We start from the raw sequence: 14,493 nt of genomic DNA on the forward strand, positions 1-14,493 counted from the left end.
TCAAATGAAAAATAGTACAACTGTGGCTGACAATGGAAATCAAAGCTAATGAAAAAGCACAAGAGAGGTATACAACAAAGCAAAAATTAGCAGGAATATAGAGGACTGGGAAGCTTTTAAAAGCCTATAGAAAGCAACTAAAAGCATCATTAGTAGGGAAAAGATGAAATATGAAAGTAAACTAGCAAATAATATCAAGGTGGATATAAAAAAGAAAGAAAGATGAGAGTGGATATAGGATGACTAGAAAATGAGGACAGGGAAATAATAATGGGGATCAAGAAAATGGCAGATGAACTAAATGAGTATTTTGCATCAGTCTTCACTGTGGAAGACACTAGCAGTATGCCAGGTGTTGAAGGGTGTGAGGGAAGAGAAGTGAGTGCAGTTGAGAAGGTGCTCAAAAAGCTGAAAGACCTAAAGGTACACAAGTCACCTGGACCAGATGAACTGCACCCTAGGATTCTGAAAGAGGTAGCAGCAGAGATTGCGGAGACATTAGCAATGATCTTTCAAGGATCATTGGACTCTGGCATGGTTCCATAGGACTGGAAAATTACAAATGTCTCCCACTCTTTAAGAAAGGAGGGAGGCAGCAGAAAGGAAATTATAGATCAGTTAGCCTGACTCAGTGATTGGGAAGATGCTGGAGGCAATTGTTAAGGATGAGATTATGGGGTACTTGGTGACAAGGACAAGATAGGACAAAGACACCTGTTGGAATTCTTTGAGGAGATTACAAGTAAGATAGATAAAGGGGATGCAGTGGATGTTGTATATTTGGATTTTCAGAAAGCCTTTGACAAGGTGCCACACTTGTGGCTGCTTACCATGGTATTACAGGAAAGATACTAGCATGGTTAGAGCATTGGTTGATTGGTAGGAGGCAGTGGGTGGGAATAAAAGGATCCTTTTCTGGTTGGCTGCAGTGGTCTGTGTTGGGACCACTTTGTTTTATGTTGTATATCAGTGATTTAGATGATGGAATAGATGGCTTTGTTGCCAAGTTTGCAGATGATACAAAGATTGGTGGCGGGGCAGGTAGTGTTGAGGAAACAGGAAGGCAGCAGAAGGACTTAAACAGATTAGGAGAATGTGCAAGAAAGTGGCAAATGAAATACAATGTTGACAAAAGCATGGTCATGTACTTTGGTAATAGAAATAAATGTGCAGACTATTTTCTAAACGGGGAGAAAGTCCAAAAATCTGAAAGGCAAAGGGACTTGGGAGCCCTCATGCAGAACACCCTAAAGGTTAACTTGCAGGTTGAGTCAGTGGTGAGGAAGGCAAATACAATGTTAGTATTCATTTCAAGAGGTAACGAATATAAGAGCAGGGATGTGAGGCTTTATAAGGCACTGGTGAAACCTTACCTGAGTATTGTGAAGAATTTTGGGCTCCTTATTTAAGAAAAGATATGCTGGCATTGGAGAGGGTTCAGAGGAGGTTCACAAGGATGATTCTGAGAATGAAAGGGTTATCATATGAGGAGCGTTTGATGGCTCTGGGCCTGTACTCACTGGAATTTAGAAGATTGGGGGTGGATCTCATTGAAACCTTTCGAATATTGAAAGGCCTAGTCAATGTAGATGTGGAAAGGGTGTTTCCCATGGTGGGGGAGTCTAGGACAAGAAGGCACAGCCTCAGGATAGAGGGGTGTCCATTCAAAACAGAGATGTGGAGAAACTTCTTTAGCCGGAGGGTGATGAATTTGTGTAATTTGTTTATACAGGCAGCTATGGAGGCCAGGTCATTGGGTGTATTTAAGGCAGAGATTGATAGGTTTTTGATTGGCCACATCATCAAAGGCAATGGGGAGCAGGCCAGGGAGTGGGTCTGAGGAGGGGAAAAAAAAGATTGGCCATGATTGAATGGTACAGCAGACTCGATGGGCCAAATGGGCAAATACTGCTTCTATGTCTTATGGATATATGGTCTAAGTAGATCAAGACCTGCAATAATCATCAGTATTGACCGTATCAATCTTGCTCTTTCCTTTCCTATTAGGGCCACCAATCCTCCATTTCATGGCCTACCTGCCTTGGCCAATCTGTCTGATTACAGTTGGGAATAAGATAAAGGGTTTGACACTACAACTGCTGTAAATCTGAAATAACAGAACATTCCACAAAGCACTCTGACAAGATAATAATAGTTAACTGCTCATAATAAATTTGGCAAGACCTAAAAGTCATTCTTCCTTTGGCATTCTCAAACATACACAAATCCTGACCAATCTACCCATATCCACGCAAATAAAAGGGAGATATAAGCAAAGCCATTACACTAAAAGAGTTGCACATGCATTTAAATAAACTGTTTTTGTGCCATCTCAAGAGCTGTGGCAAATACTGTATGCAAAAATGCTAAAGCATTTTCCACATCAGTATAGCTCGGAGTGAATGAAAATCAAAAATATCACATATGTTGGAAATCTGAAATAAAAACAGAAAATGATGAAGGAAAAATCAGGAATCTGTGCATAAAAACAGAATGGAAAGACCATAAGCAGGAAAGGCAGAAAACAAGTTCCTTTTTGTGCAAAGATATATCCATTGAAAAGGACCGAGCAATACCGCTGATTGGGAAAGGCCAATATATCAGTGAAAAGCTTTCACTGAAGCTATTTGGGTAATATGTGAAAAAAGAGAGAGGAGAGAGACTGCAAAAGAGAAAGAGTGAAAGAGGGAGAGAGAGGAGAGAGGGGTGAGGGCGGGGGAGTGAGGTGAGAAAGGGGAAGAATGGGGGGGGGCAAGAGTTAAAGTAAAAGGCAACTGTTTCAGGATTTCATATGCTCTGCAAAGTAGACACCCAATCTGTACTTGACTTCTCCAATGTACAGAAGAATGCTATATGAGTGCCAAGTTCAGCACAATAGAGTGGGGAAAATGCAAGTAGTTTGTTGCTTCGCTGGATGGTGGTAAAACAAAAGTAAGCAGGAAACAGTTCTGTCCACCATAGCAGAGGGGAAGTCATAGTTAAGGAAGAAGGAAAGACCAAAGAATTTTGAATTTGATTTTGAATCCTGAAGGCTGCAATGTGCCCAGATGGAAGCCAAGTTATAAAACATAGAACACAGAAATCTACAACTCATTACAGGCCCTTCAACCCACCATGTAACCTACATGCTGCCTCAAATTTATGATGGGCTTTTTCAAATAATGCAGGAGATCACAACAAGATTGTTCAAAATGGCAGCGGAATGGAGAACTACAGTAACGGATCCCTGCAGACCATGGTTGAATCTCATCTTTGGAACAGATATAGTGGAGAGGAACTGGAAGAAATTAAATGAAGTCCTTACAGGAAGAAGGGTTGGAGAAAGTACAGTTAAGATGGTTGTGAAAATCTATCAGCTTGCAGTGGGTTTTTGTTTCTAATTTATCCTGTAAGACAAGAAGATACAGACAAAGAAGAGAAAATTTAGAGATGGATCATATGAAGGTGGGAGCTGAGTGGAAACTGGCAGTTAATTGTCAAGTTCTGAAAGAATGTAGGAAGTAGCACATTAAATTTCACAATATATAAGGTTACAACATAGATAGTATTTTCATGTAATTCCATGCTGGCTCTCAAGAGTAATTCCATTATTTACATTTTCCAAATTATTTACTCATAAACTACCTTTGACATACCAATTCTACCCCAATTCTCCTACCATTTGTCAGTGTAAGTATACAGGGACTGTAGGAAACCAGGTCACAAGAAGGAAATGACAAACTCCAACAAAGGCACCAGTGGCGAAAATTGAACATGGGTCGCTGAAACTGTGAACCAGTAGTAGTACATACTATGCTACTGTGCTAATTTATGGGGTCAGGAACTGTGAAGTCTATAGGAAGTGGAAGGTATCAGAGGTGTTATGAGAAGAGATTTAGAGTCACTGTCCTCTCTAAGCTGCGCAAGTGCGCAGCCATGCAGTAACTGAAATGCTCCCGCACACTTAGCTTTTGTTGCCACGCAACTGCCATTTTCTTTTATATAACATTTTATTAAAGTGCCACACAATTTTCAGGCTGGGTAAAAAATTTTCTGTTCAGAAATGGTTGGTCTGTATATCTGTTCATATGTAAGTGAGGGAGGGAGAGAGTGGGAATGTCGCAAGAAACTGGGAAATGATGGGTGGAAGTGACAAATGGCTGAACAAGATGGAATCTGATAGGAGAGGACAGTGGACCATAGAATAAAGGGAAGGAAGTGGGGAGGGTTACAACTGAGAGATGGGGATGAGCAGATCAAGAAGGCAAAGATGGAGAAAGATGAGCGATGGGGACTGGTGGGTAAAGGGGGGAAAAAAGGACAGAGAGGAGAGATTATCAAAAATTACAGAAATCAATGTTCATGTTGTCAGGTTGGAGACTACAAGGGTATGAGATGTTGTTCCTCTAATCCAGTTTGCCCACCACTGACTCGTACATGTTACAATACTTATAAAACGTGATATGAAGGCTGCGGTTACTACAGTGGGATCATCTGCCAGAAATAGCTGAACTGCAGAGAACCAAGAACTGCATCACTATCTACCACTACAACCTCCATTAAATCCCTGATACTTATATTTTGAAAGGAAGTTCAATTCACTCTTCTAGGCAAGTACATGCTCTTTATTGCCAGTTAGAATTTGTATACATAATAGCATGGTTTAAAAATATTCACAGAAATTTTTTTTTAAAAAATGGCCAAAATGCTAGTTTATTTTTGCATACATTTTCAGTACCGATACCTTTCAGGGAAGATTATATATATAATTCTTTGATGTCTATTTTAGATTATCAAACATTCATTTTCTAAAAAAATTGATGTTACAGAGAAAGTTTTCTATTTCATTAAAGAAAGTAACATATGAAGTAATAAACCACTTTTCAAAGAAAACCTTGATTACTTTGTAGGTATAGAGCCCAGTGCATGATTAAACAAAGATAACGAACAGATACTAATTTATCAGACAGTGAGTTGAATGAACTAAATTGATTAACTGAAACAGAAACAGGTGTAGAATGAATCAAACTGGGTGAAGGGCAACCAAACTAAAAGGTGAGGATGTGGCAGATGTGACAGTTTAATCAATTCTTATACTATGACAAGAGTGATTATTGTAACAAGACACTAGGTGGTCATCCTGCAACAGCAAGGTCTCTCCAAAGCAGAAATTTTACAGCAGAATGGAGTTTCAAGATGTGCTGTAAAAAGCTCTTCTGAAGAACCACAGAGAAACAGACAAGGTTGAGGACCAGAAACACAGTGGTAGGCCATGGAAACTGTGTGCAGCAGATGAGAGATACATCAAACCGATGACCCTTCTAAATCAGAAGAAGTCCAGTGCTACTATCAGCTCCGAACTCACAGAAACCACTGGAACCCAAGTACATCGCTCTACTGTCCAGAGAGGTCTTGTCACAAGTGGTCTTCATGGAAGAGTTGCTGCCAAAAAGAAACTCCTCTGAAGTGGAAACAAAGCCAAGAGATTCATCTACACAAGAACTGAGGTCCTGAACATTTCCAGAAATTGCTCTGGACTGCTGAGGCAAACTTTGAAATTTTTGGCTCAAACAGGAGGAAGTTTGTGCATAGAAGATCTGGAGAGTGATACATGGATGAGAGTTTGTAGCCAATGGTGAAACATGGCAGAGGTTCCCTGCAGGCTTGGGGCTGCATTCCTACAAATGGAGTTGGTGATCTGCTCAGAATTAATGGAATCTAAAATGTTGAGGAGTACAACCAGATTCTCAATCAACACACATGTGATCGGAAGACATGTGATCAGTCTCAGCTTCATTCTGCAGCAGGACAATGACCCCCAAAACATGGCCAAGGTCATAAAGAACCATCTTCAGGAAAAAGAAAAACAAGGAGTTCTGTAACAGATGGTTTTGACCTCCACAGAGCCCTGATCTCAACAGCGTTGAGGATGCCTGGGTTTACCTGGAGAGACAGAAGCAAGCGAGTCAGCTAAAGTCTGCAAAAGAACTGTGGCAAGTTCTCCAAGATGTTTTGAACCACCTAGCAGTCGATTTTCTCCTAAAACTGCATAACAGTGCACCTAAGAAAATTGATGAAGTTTTAAAGGCAAAGGCTGGTCTCTCCAAATACTGATTTGATTTAGTTATTTTTACTGTTTACTGCTCTTTATATTAAATTTTTTGATCTTTGGAAACCTTTCATTATTTTTGAAAGCATCTTTGCTTTTTTTTAATATGTGCCTAAGACTTTTGCACATTCTGTACATATGTATCTTTGTAATTTCTCATTTTTTTAAATATCAGATAACCAATGGTTGCTGTGGCAAAGAAAAATGTTGGCAATATATATTCCATTGAGTATCTTGCCCATGGATTTATTCCATCCCCACAGGACAAAAGGATGTCACTGTGTCTAGTTTGTATGTAAGCTGCGGAAGCACTTGGACACAAGAGTATAAACACAAGAAAGACAAGACACTAGATTACTTCAAAAAACTACCAGATAATTTTATGATAGACAAAAGTTTACTTGCATCTTATGAGATTTCAAACTTAATTGCAAAAGGTAGCAAGCCACACAATATAGGTGGGTCACTGATTCTGCCTGCACTTTCTGTTGTAATTTCTACTGTTATGAATCACAGTGCATATGGAACTATTTAAGGCATCCCCTTGAGCAACTCATCAGTATCAAGGCATATTGATGATATAGAAAAACAACAAGTTGCACAACTGCAAGTTAAGAAGTTTGCCCTGGAAATTGATGAAAGCGCATTAAGTGATAATGAAGCCCTTCTGATGACATACGTTAGGTTTTTGAATGATTATCAGGCCAATGTGGAAACACTTTTTGCCCGAAAGCTTAAGACAGATACCAAAGGTATTAGCCCAAAATGTCGACTGTACTTTTTTTCCATTGGTGCTGCTTGGCCTGCTGAGTTCCTCCAGCATTTTGTGCATGTTATGAAAGATGAAATATTTTTGAAGAAGTCATGAGCTACTCCTTGGAAACAATATTCTGCTGGAAAATATAATGGCTCATGCAACTGATGGTGCTGCTTCAATGGTAGGAACATACAGAGGATTCATTGTTCATTTTAAAAATCCTGTTCCTGACACTTTTTGCATATGCTATGTCATTCCCCTGTCAGCATTTGGTTGCTAAAAAAATTGGGAGAATAGTTGCACAACACCCTTGCTGCTATAATTATGACTGTCAACTTCATCAAAATCAAATGCATTTCAAGATAATCTTTTTCAATAGCTTTGTGAGGAAAACAAAGAAGATATTGAATAGCTAGTAATGCATACAGATGGTTATGAAAAGGCAATTGTCTTTGTTGCTTTGCTGCACTTCAGGATAGTATTGCAGCATTTCTAAATAATAAGCAACTTAGAGACCTGCTGGAGATGCATATTCCAGACTGGATGGTGGATCCAATTGGAGTGATTGTGAATGGTGTTGATACCACATTGCAAGAATGTCTTATTGAACTGAAGAGTGATAATAACAGCTGAAGCAAAATTCTGTGCTTCAAGCAATATTTCTGGATAACTAGTGATATTCAAAATAAGTTTCCACAGCTCTGGAAGAAAGCAAAGTTGTTTTTATCTGAATTTCCCACCTCTTATCTAGTTGAATGTGTCTGCTGTCAAAAGCTTGTAAAGATCTTGATGTTGTGAAAAGAGGTGATCTTAGATTGTCTTTAACCAAGTTGCAACCAGATATTCAAAAAACTTGCCACTTTGTATCAGTCACAAGGATCTCATTAAATACCCAAACCAACAATATTAAGTGCTTTCTTGTTCCTGGTTGGAAGAACATTACAGTATTATGAATAAACTATCCTATTCAGAGCTTTGAAATTGTTTTATTTTACATATACCTTTACATTATATTTCACATTTAACATATAATACCAGTAATCTATCAAAATAGATATTGACTGTATATTAGAATAATTAGTACAGTTGACAAAAAAACTTTAGCAACTAATGGAGATTATGGAGGATGGAGGCAACAGGCAAATTAAATTAAATAATGTGAGCCATGAGCAATAAACGGCTAAGAACCACTGCTCTAATCTGCCAACCGAGGACACTTCTCCTTCTGGGGTGGGAGTAGCATGATTTTGGATGACATTATAAAGTCTATTCTTAGACAATTTAAATTACAGCAGACTAACTTGTTTTAATTTAAATTTTGTACTGTTTAAAAATTAATAATTTTACTGACAGCAGAGGCAATTCTCACCCTTTTCTAAGAATTATTTTTACAATCACTATAAGGTAGAATTTGTAATAATTCTTCCTTTTTAAATGGACTTTACGTATTGTATTCATGCCATTCCTATTCAAGATGAAGAAGTTAGATAACTTTTTTTCCATCTAAGTCTTCTTTGCTGAAGTTCTTGCAAATATGACCACATTCCAAATCCTATTTCTCCATCTACTATTATGGAAAGGTGTCTAATTGTGAATTACATTCTTTCAGGAAAATATCAAGAATAATACACTTAATTTGGATCCTTGCACACTAATAATTGAATGTTCATTCAGATTATAAAGAAAACAATCAAATACTCAGGGCTAGTAATGAAAATTAGACTAATACAACCAGAACTGCAAATACTACATGGCATAATGAAATAAAATTATTCTGTGTACTGCCATATTTGTATTAAAGAGCTATAAATGTTTTAAATAATCAATGATAATACATTAAATTTAGAATGTTCTTATAAAGCCAATAATTTAAAATAAACCTACTTTTCAAGTTCTAATTGCATCTTCAACTTTTTCTTTGCTCCTAATGTGAGTGTTTCAAATTTGTTCAGATCTTCTTCAGTAAGACTGAGAAACTATATAAAAAAAGAAGTCATTTATTAAAAATACACTAGAATTGATTTTAACTAGCTAACATATCAAAGTTATGGTATTATGTTAAATTATTATAACCAAATTACTCATCAGAAAATTTCAAAACACATGTTTATGTTACATTTTTACATTTATGTAAAATTACAATTACATTTTTATGTGTGTTCTCCTGCATAAACAGAGAGATAGCTCAGAGCAGAGTGCTTGCAAACTCATCTCTTTTCTGTAGGGTCAGAGACATGTATTCTGTCCTCTGTTACATCCATAAGAGAGACCAAAACCACATAACGAACAGATATATTTTATTAGCTGCCTCTGTTTTGAGTTTTGGATGTTTAAATTATCATAATGTGGCCTGGATCACAGCAGATCAGTACACCATTGTCTACATGAGAGGTCACCCTGGGTTAGTAATGTGCCCTTCCTTCTCATTACTCAAGTAATAGGCTCATCTGTGTCTGAAGACTAGCATCCCAGATTGTTCCTTTAATTTGCACAAGGTGATGTATCAGAATCTAACCAGATTCATAGGAAAACAGCATAGCTTGCCCATAGGGAAGCTGGAACACTGCAGTGCAATAAGACAGTTTAATTTTTTTTAAATTGTAATTAATTCCCAGTAATGGTTTGTATAGTTTGTTTTTACTGCTAATATAAGTGATATTCACCATTTTTATATGTCCCAAATTATCTTCAGTGTGGAGATTTACTTGCAATTGGTGGCACCAGTGTATATCTAGTCATCCCTCACTTAAAAAAGCTGTATGGGTCTTGCATTTATGTTCAGGTCACAGTGGATTGTTGGTAGCTGTTGAAAGGTATTTTTTAAGTAATGAATATCTTCCTAATGAGCTGCACTTAATTGTGAAATAATTAAGATTGTTCCCATTCCCACCATGTAAGTCTACTGATGAGTAAGTCCTTTAATTTCCAATTAATTTCCTATTTAATTTTTGTATTATGATCATCACAAAACAATATTATTGGGTTTCTTGGTGAAATATTGCACTGTTTCTGTTTCAATGCTTGATATTCCAATCAGCTACTGCAGGAATGCACAGCTGTGAAAATACAGCCAAGAGTTCTGACCCTGAAAGACAGTTTTTCAAAGTGATACATGCACAACATAAGCAACCATTCTGCAACTACTGGAGAGCGATACCTCTTCAAGAATGGCAGCTGCAATGCTAGAAGAGGGGGAAGAAACCTGGACAAACTTGTGAAGAACAATACTACCAGGTGGGATGTCCTCTGTTCTCCAATATGAACCTTTGGTCATCATGGATCTTCCCAAAACCGTTAATGCAGTATTGAGTAGCACAATGTAAGACATTGCATAGATCAGTAGCATTGGCTTAGCATGATCCTGAGGCTAAGAAGCTGAGTGTAGTGTTATCTTGACTCTGAATGTGACAATGGTCAGATTGTATGTCTGAGTTTTTAATAATAAATGAGGCATAGAACTACTTCTCAAAGAAGTATATATAAAATCTGGGGTTCCATTGAATTCTGGGTGAAGGATCTTGTATGATACATCAGAAACCTATGGTCTATGTTCATGTCATCCAGCAAAACTGTTAGGTATAGACAAATACCTACTGGAAGCAAGTTTTGATTATAGGAACATCTTAGATCTTAGTAGTTGGTAGTATCAAGTGTTGGTCCATTAAATAAAGTAGCTTCAGGGAGTACATAAGAAAATAGTAATTGTTATTTTTCAAATAGGAGAGGATGAAATAATAGTAGAGTCAAAAAATGATGTTGGACTACTGCTAATGTCATTGAGGGGAGTTTTTATGCTGGAATTATATTAATAAATTTACTGAAAATCAGTGCTAAGAGACTGAATTTTCCACTACATGGTAAGGAAGCTAGAAAAGGGCAAAGTTTTGCTCAGCATTGTTGAACTTATATGCACTGTAACTTTTTACAGTTGAAGAATGAATTAAATTTGTGAAAATGAATTTGCCTGTCACTTTAGTTCTCTGTCCTATTCCTCTTCTGTTCCCCTGTATTCAGCCAATTACATTGTTCCAATGCCCAAGCTTAAGGAAAAGCATCTCATCTTAGAGCAACATATAGCACGGAAACAGGCCCAATAATACATTAATCCTATAATCCAAATAATACATGCTGACCAAGATCCTCAGCTAAACTAGTCCTACTTGTCTCCCAAAGTCCTACTTTGGTCCAAATCCCTCTAAAGCAGGGGTTTACATGGGATTCATGGACCCCTTGCTCAATGGTATTAGTCCATGGCATAAGGAAAAAGTTAGGAACCCCTGATCCAAAGTTTTCCTATCCATGTACATTTCCAAGTAGCTTTTGAATGTTGTAATATGCTTACATCAACTACTTCCTCTGGTAGTTTATTCCACATTCTATCCTCTGGGTGAAAAAGTTGCCCTTTAGGTTCCTATTAAATCTCTACCCTCTCCCTTCAATCTAGTCTAATCTCTAGGTAGGGTGAATGCATTAATTTACTCTAACTATGCCCCTCATGCTTTTATACACCAAATAAGATTACCCCTCCCCCACCTCATTTCCCCTACACACCAATGGAAAAAATCTCAACCTTTATCTGTAACACAGTCCCTTGAAGACTGGCAACATTCCTGCAGATCTCCTCTGCACTCTTTGACCAAAAACGGTCACAATATTCCAAATCTAGCCTCATCAGCATCTAGGACAACTGCAATGTAACATCACAACTTCAATATTCAGTTCCCTGACTGATGAAGGCCAGTGTACAAAGTAAGCCTTCTTTACTACCCTGTCTATTCGTGATGCCACTTTCAGGCAACCATGTACTTGAATTCCGAGGTCCCTCAATTCTACTAGCCCTCTGTGCTCATTGCAGTTCTTGGAACTTGATATAAAAATATCTCAAAGCACATTTTAGAAATTGACTCAGAAAACATGGGTGAACTCAAAAAGGAAATTGCAGCATATTAAATGTCTGTAAAAGGAAGAAAATGTACAAAATGGTCAAGTAGATCCCTCAAGATTATTGATTTACATAGAAACATAGAAAACCTATACAGGGCACAATACAGGCCCTTTGGCCCACAATGCTGTGCCGAGCATGTACTTGATATATAAATTGACTATGGTTACCCATAGCCCTCTATTTTTCTAAGCTCCATGTACCTATCCAGGAGTCTCTAAAAAGACTCTATCATTTCCACCTCCACCACCATTGCCAGCAGCCCATTCCACGCACTCACCATTCTCTGCGTAAAAAAAACTTGCCCCTGACATCTCCTCTGTACCTACTTCCAAGCACCTTAAACCTGTGTCCTCTTGTGGCAACCATTTCAGGCCTGGGAAAAAGCCTCTGACTATCCACACGATCAATACCTCTCATTATCTCATACACCTCCATCAGGTCACCTCTCATCCTCTGCTGCTCCAAAGAGTAAAGGCCGAGTTCACAAAACGTATTCTTACAAGGCATGCTCCCCAATCCAGGCAGCATCCTTGTAAATCTCCTCTGCACTCTTCTATAGTTTCCACATCCTTCCTGTAGTGAATTGACCAGAACTGAGCACAGTACTCCAAGTGGGGTCTGACCAGGGTCCTATATAGATGTAACATTACCTCTCAGCTCATAATCCCACGGCTGATGAAGGCCAATGCACCATATGCCTTCTCAACCACAGAGTCAACCTGTGCAGTTGCTTTGAGCATCCTATGGACTCAGACCCCAAGGTCCCTCTGATCCTCCACACTGCCAACAGTCTCACCATTAATACTATATTCTATCATCATATTTGACCTACCAAACTGAACCACCTCACACTTAACTAGGTTGAACTCCATCTGCCACTTCTTAGCCCAGTTTTCCATTCTATCAATGTCCCATTGTAACCTCTGACAGCCCTCCACACTATCCATAACACCCCCAACCTTTACGTCATCAGCAAATTTACTAACCCATCCTTACACTTCCTCATCCGGTCATTTATAAAAATCACGGAGAGTAGGGGTCTCAGAACAGATCCCTAGGCACACCACTGGTGACCAACCTCCATGCAGAATATGACTCCTCTACAATCACTCTTTACCTTCTGCAAGCAAGCCAATTTTGGATCCACAAAGCAAGGTCCCGTTGGATCCCATGCCTCCTTACTTTCTCAATAAGCCTTGCATGGGTTACCTTATGAAATGCCTTGCTGAAATACATCTGCGGCTCTACCTTCATCAATGTGTTTAGTCACATCCTCAAAAAATTCAATCACGCTTGTAAGGCATAACCTGCCTTTGACAAAGCCATGCTGACTATTCCTAATCATATTATGCCTCTCCAAATGTTCATAAATCCTGCCTTTCAGGATCTTTTCCATCAATTTACCAACCACTGAAGTAAGACTCGCTGGGCTATAATTTCCTAGGCTATCCCTACTCCCTTTCTTGAATAAGGGAACAACATCTGCAACCCTCCAATCCTCCAAACCTCCAGAACCTCTCCCATCCCCACTGATGATGCAACAATCATTGCCAGCAATCTCCTCCTTTGCCTCCCACAGTAGCCTGGAGTACATCTCATCCGGTTCCAGAGACTTATCCAACTCGATGCTTTCCAAAATGTTCCAGCACATCCTCTTTCTTAACATTTATATGCTCAAGCTTTTCAATCTGCTATAAGTCACTCCTACAATTGCCAAGATCCTCTTCCGTAGTGAATACTGAAACAAAGTACTGGTTAAGTACCTCTGCTATCTCCTCCAGTTCCATAGACACTTTTCCACTGTCACACTTGATTGGTCCTATTCTCTCCCATCTTATCCTCTTGCTCTTCACATACTTATAGAATGCCTTGGGGTTTTTCCTTAATCCTGTCTGTCAAGGCCGTCTCATGGCCCCTTCTGGCTCTCCTAATTTCTTTCTTAAGCTCTTTCCTGCCTGCCTTATAATCTTGGAGATCTCTATCATTACCTAGTTTTTTGAACCTTTCTTAAGCTCTTCTTTTCTCTTTGACTTGATTTACAACAGCCTTTGTACATCACGGTTCCTGTACCCGACCATCCTTTCCCTGTCTGACTGGAACACACCTATGCAGAACGCCACGCAAATATCCCCTGAACATTTGTCACATTTCTCCCGTACATTTCCCCAAGAATATCTGTTCCCCTTACTCCAATTAAATGCTTTCCTAACTTGTCTGTTCCTATCCCTCTCCAATGCTATGGTAAAGGAGATAGAACTGTGATCACTATCTCCAAAATGCTCTCCCATTGAGAGACCTGACACCGGACCAGGTTCAGTTCCCAATACCAGATCAAGTACAGACTCTCCTCTAGTAGGCTTATCTACATATTGTGTCAGGAAACCTTCCTGAACACCTAACAAACTCCACCCCATCTAAACTCCACGCTCTAGGGATGCCAATCAATATTTGGGAAATTAAAATCTCCCACCAAGATAACCCTGTTATTAATACACCTTTCCAGAATCTGTCCCCCTACCTGCTCCTCGATGTCCCTGTTACTATTGGGTGATCTATAAAAAACACCCAGTAGAGTTATTGACCCCTTTCCTGTTTCTAACTTCCACCCACAGAGATTCAGTAGACAATCCCTCTATGACTTCCTCCTTTTCTGCAGCCATGACACTATCTCTGATCAGCAGTGCCACACCCCCACCTCTGTTG

The 14,493-nt window shown here is 38.9% G+C and overlaps 1 protein-coding gene across 1 annotated transcript in view; it reads right to left on the reverse strand.

Annotated features, from left to right (window-relative positions):
- The window catches only part of zcchc14 (zinc finger, CCHC domain containing 14), a 117,897-nt gene that overhangs the window by 24,463 nt on the left and 78,941 nt on the right, over positions 1-14,493 (reverse strand). Inside the window, exon 9 of the mRNA XM_073070163.1 lies at positions 8,730-8,821. Within this exon, the coding sequence (XP_072926264.1) occupies positions 8,730-8,821 (92 nt within the window). The remainder of the gene's footprint in view (positions 1-8,729; positions 8,822-14,493) is intronic.

The sequence above is a fragment of the Hemitrygon akajei genome, chromosome 17 (assembly GCF_048418815.1).
Source record: "Hemitrygon akajei chromosome 17, sHemAka1.3, whole genome shotgun sequence".
Taxonomy (NCBI): Eukaryota; Metazoa; Chordata; class Chondrichthyes; order Myliobatiformes; family Dasyatidae; genus Hemitrygon; species Hemitrygon akajei.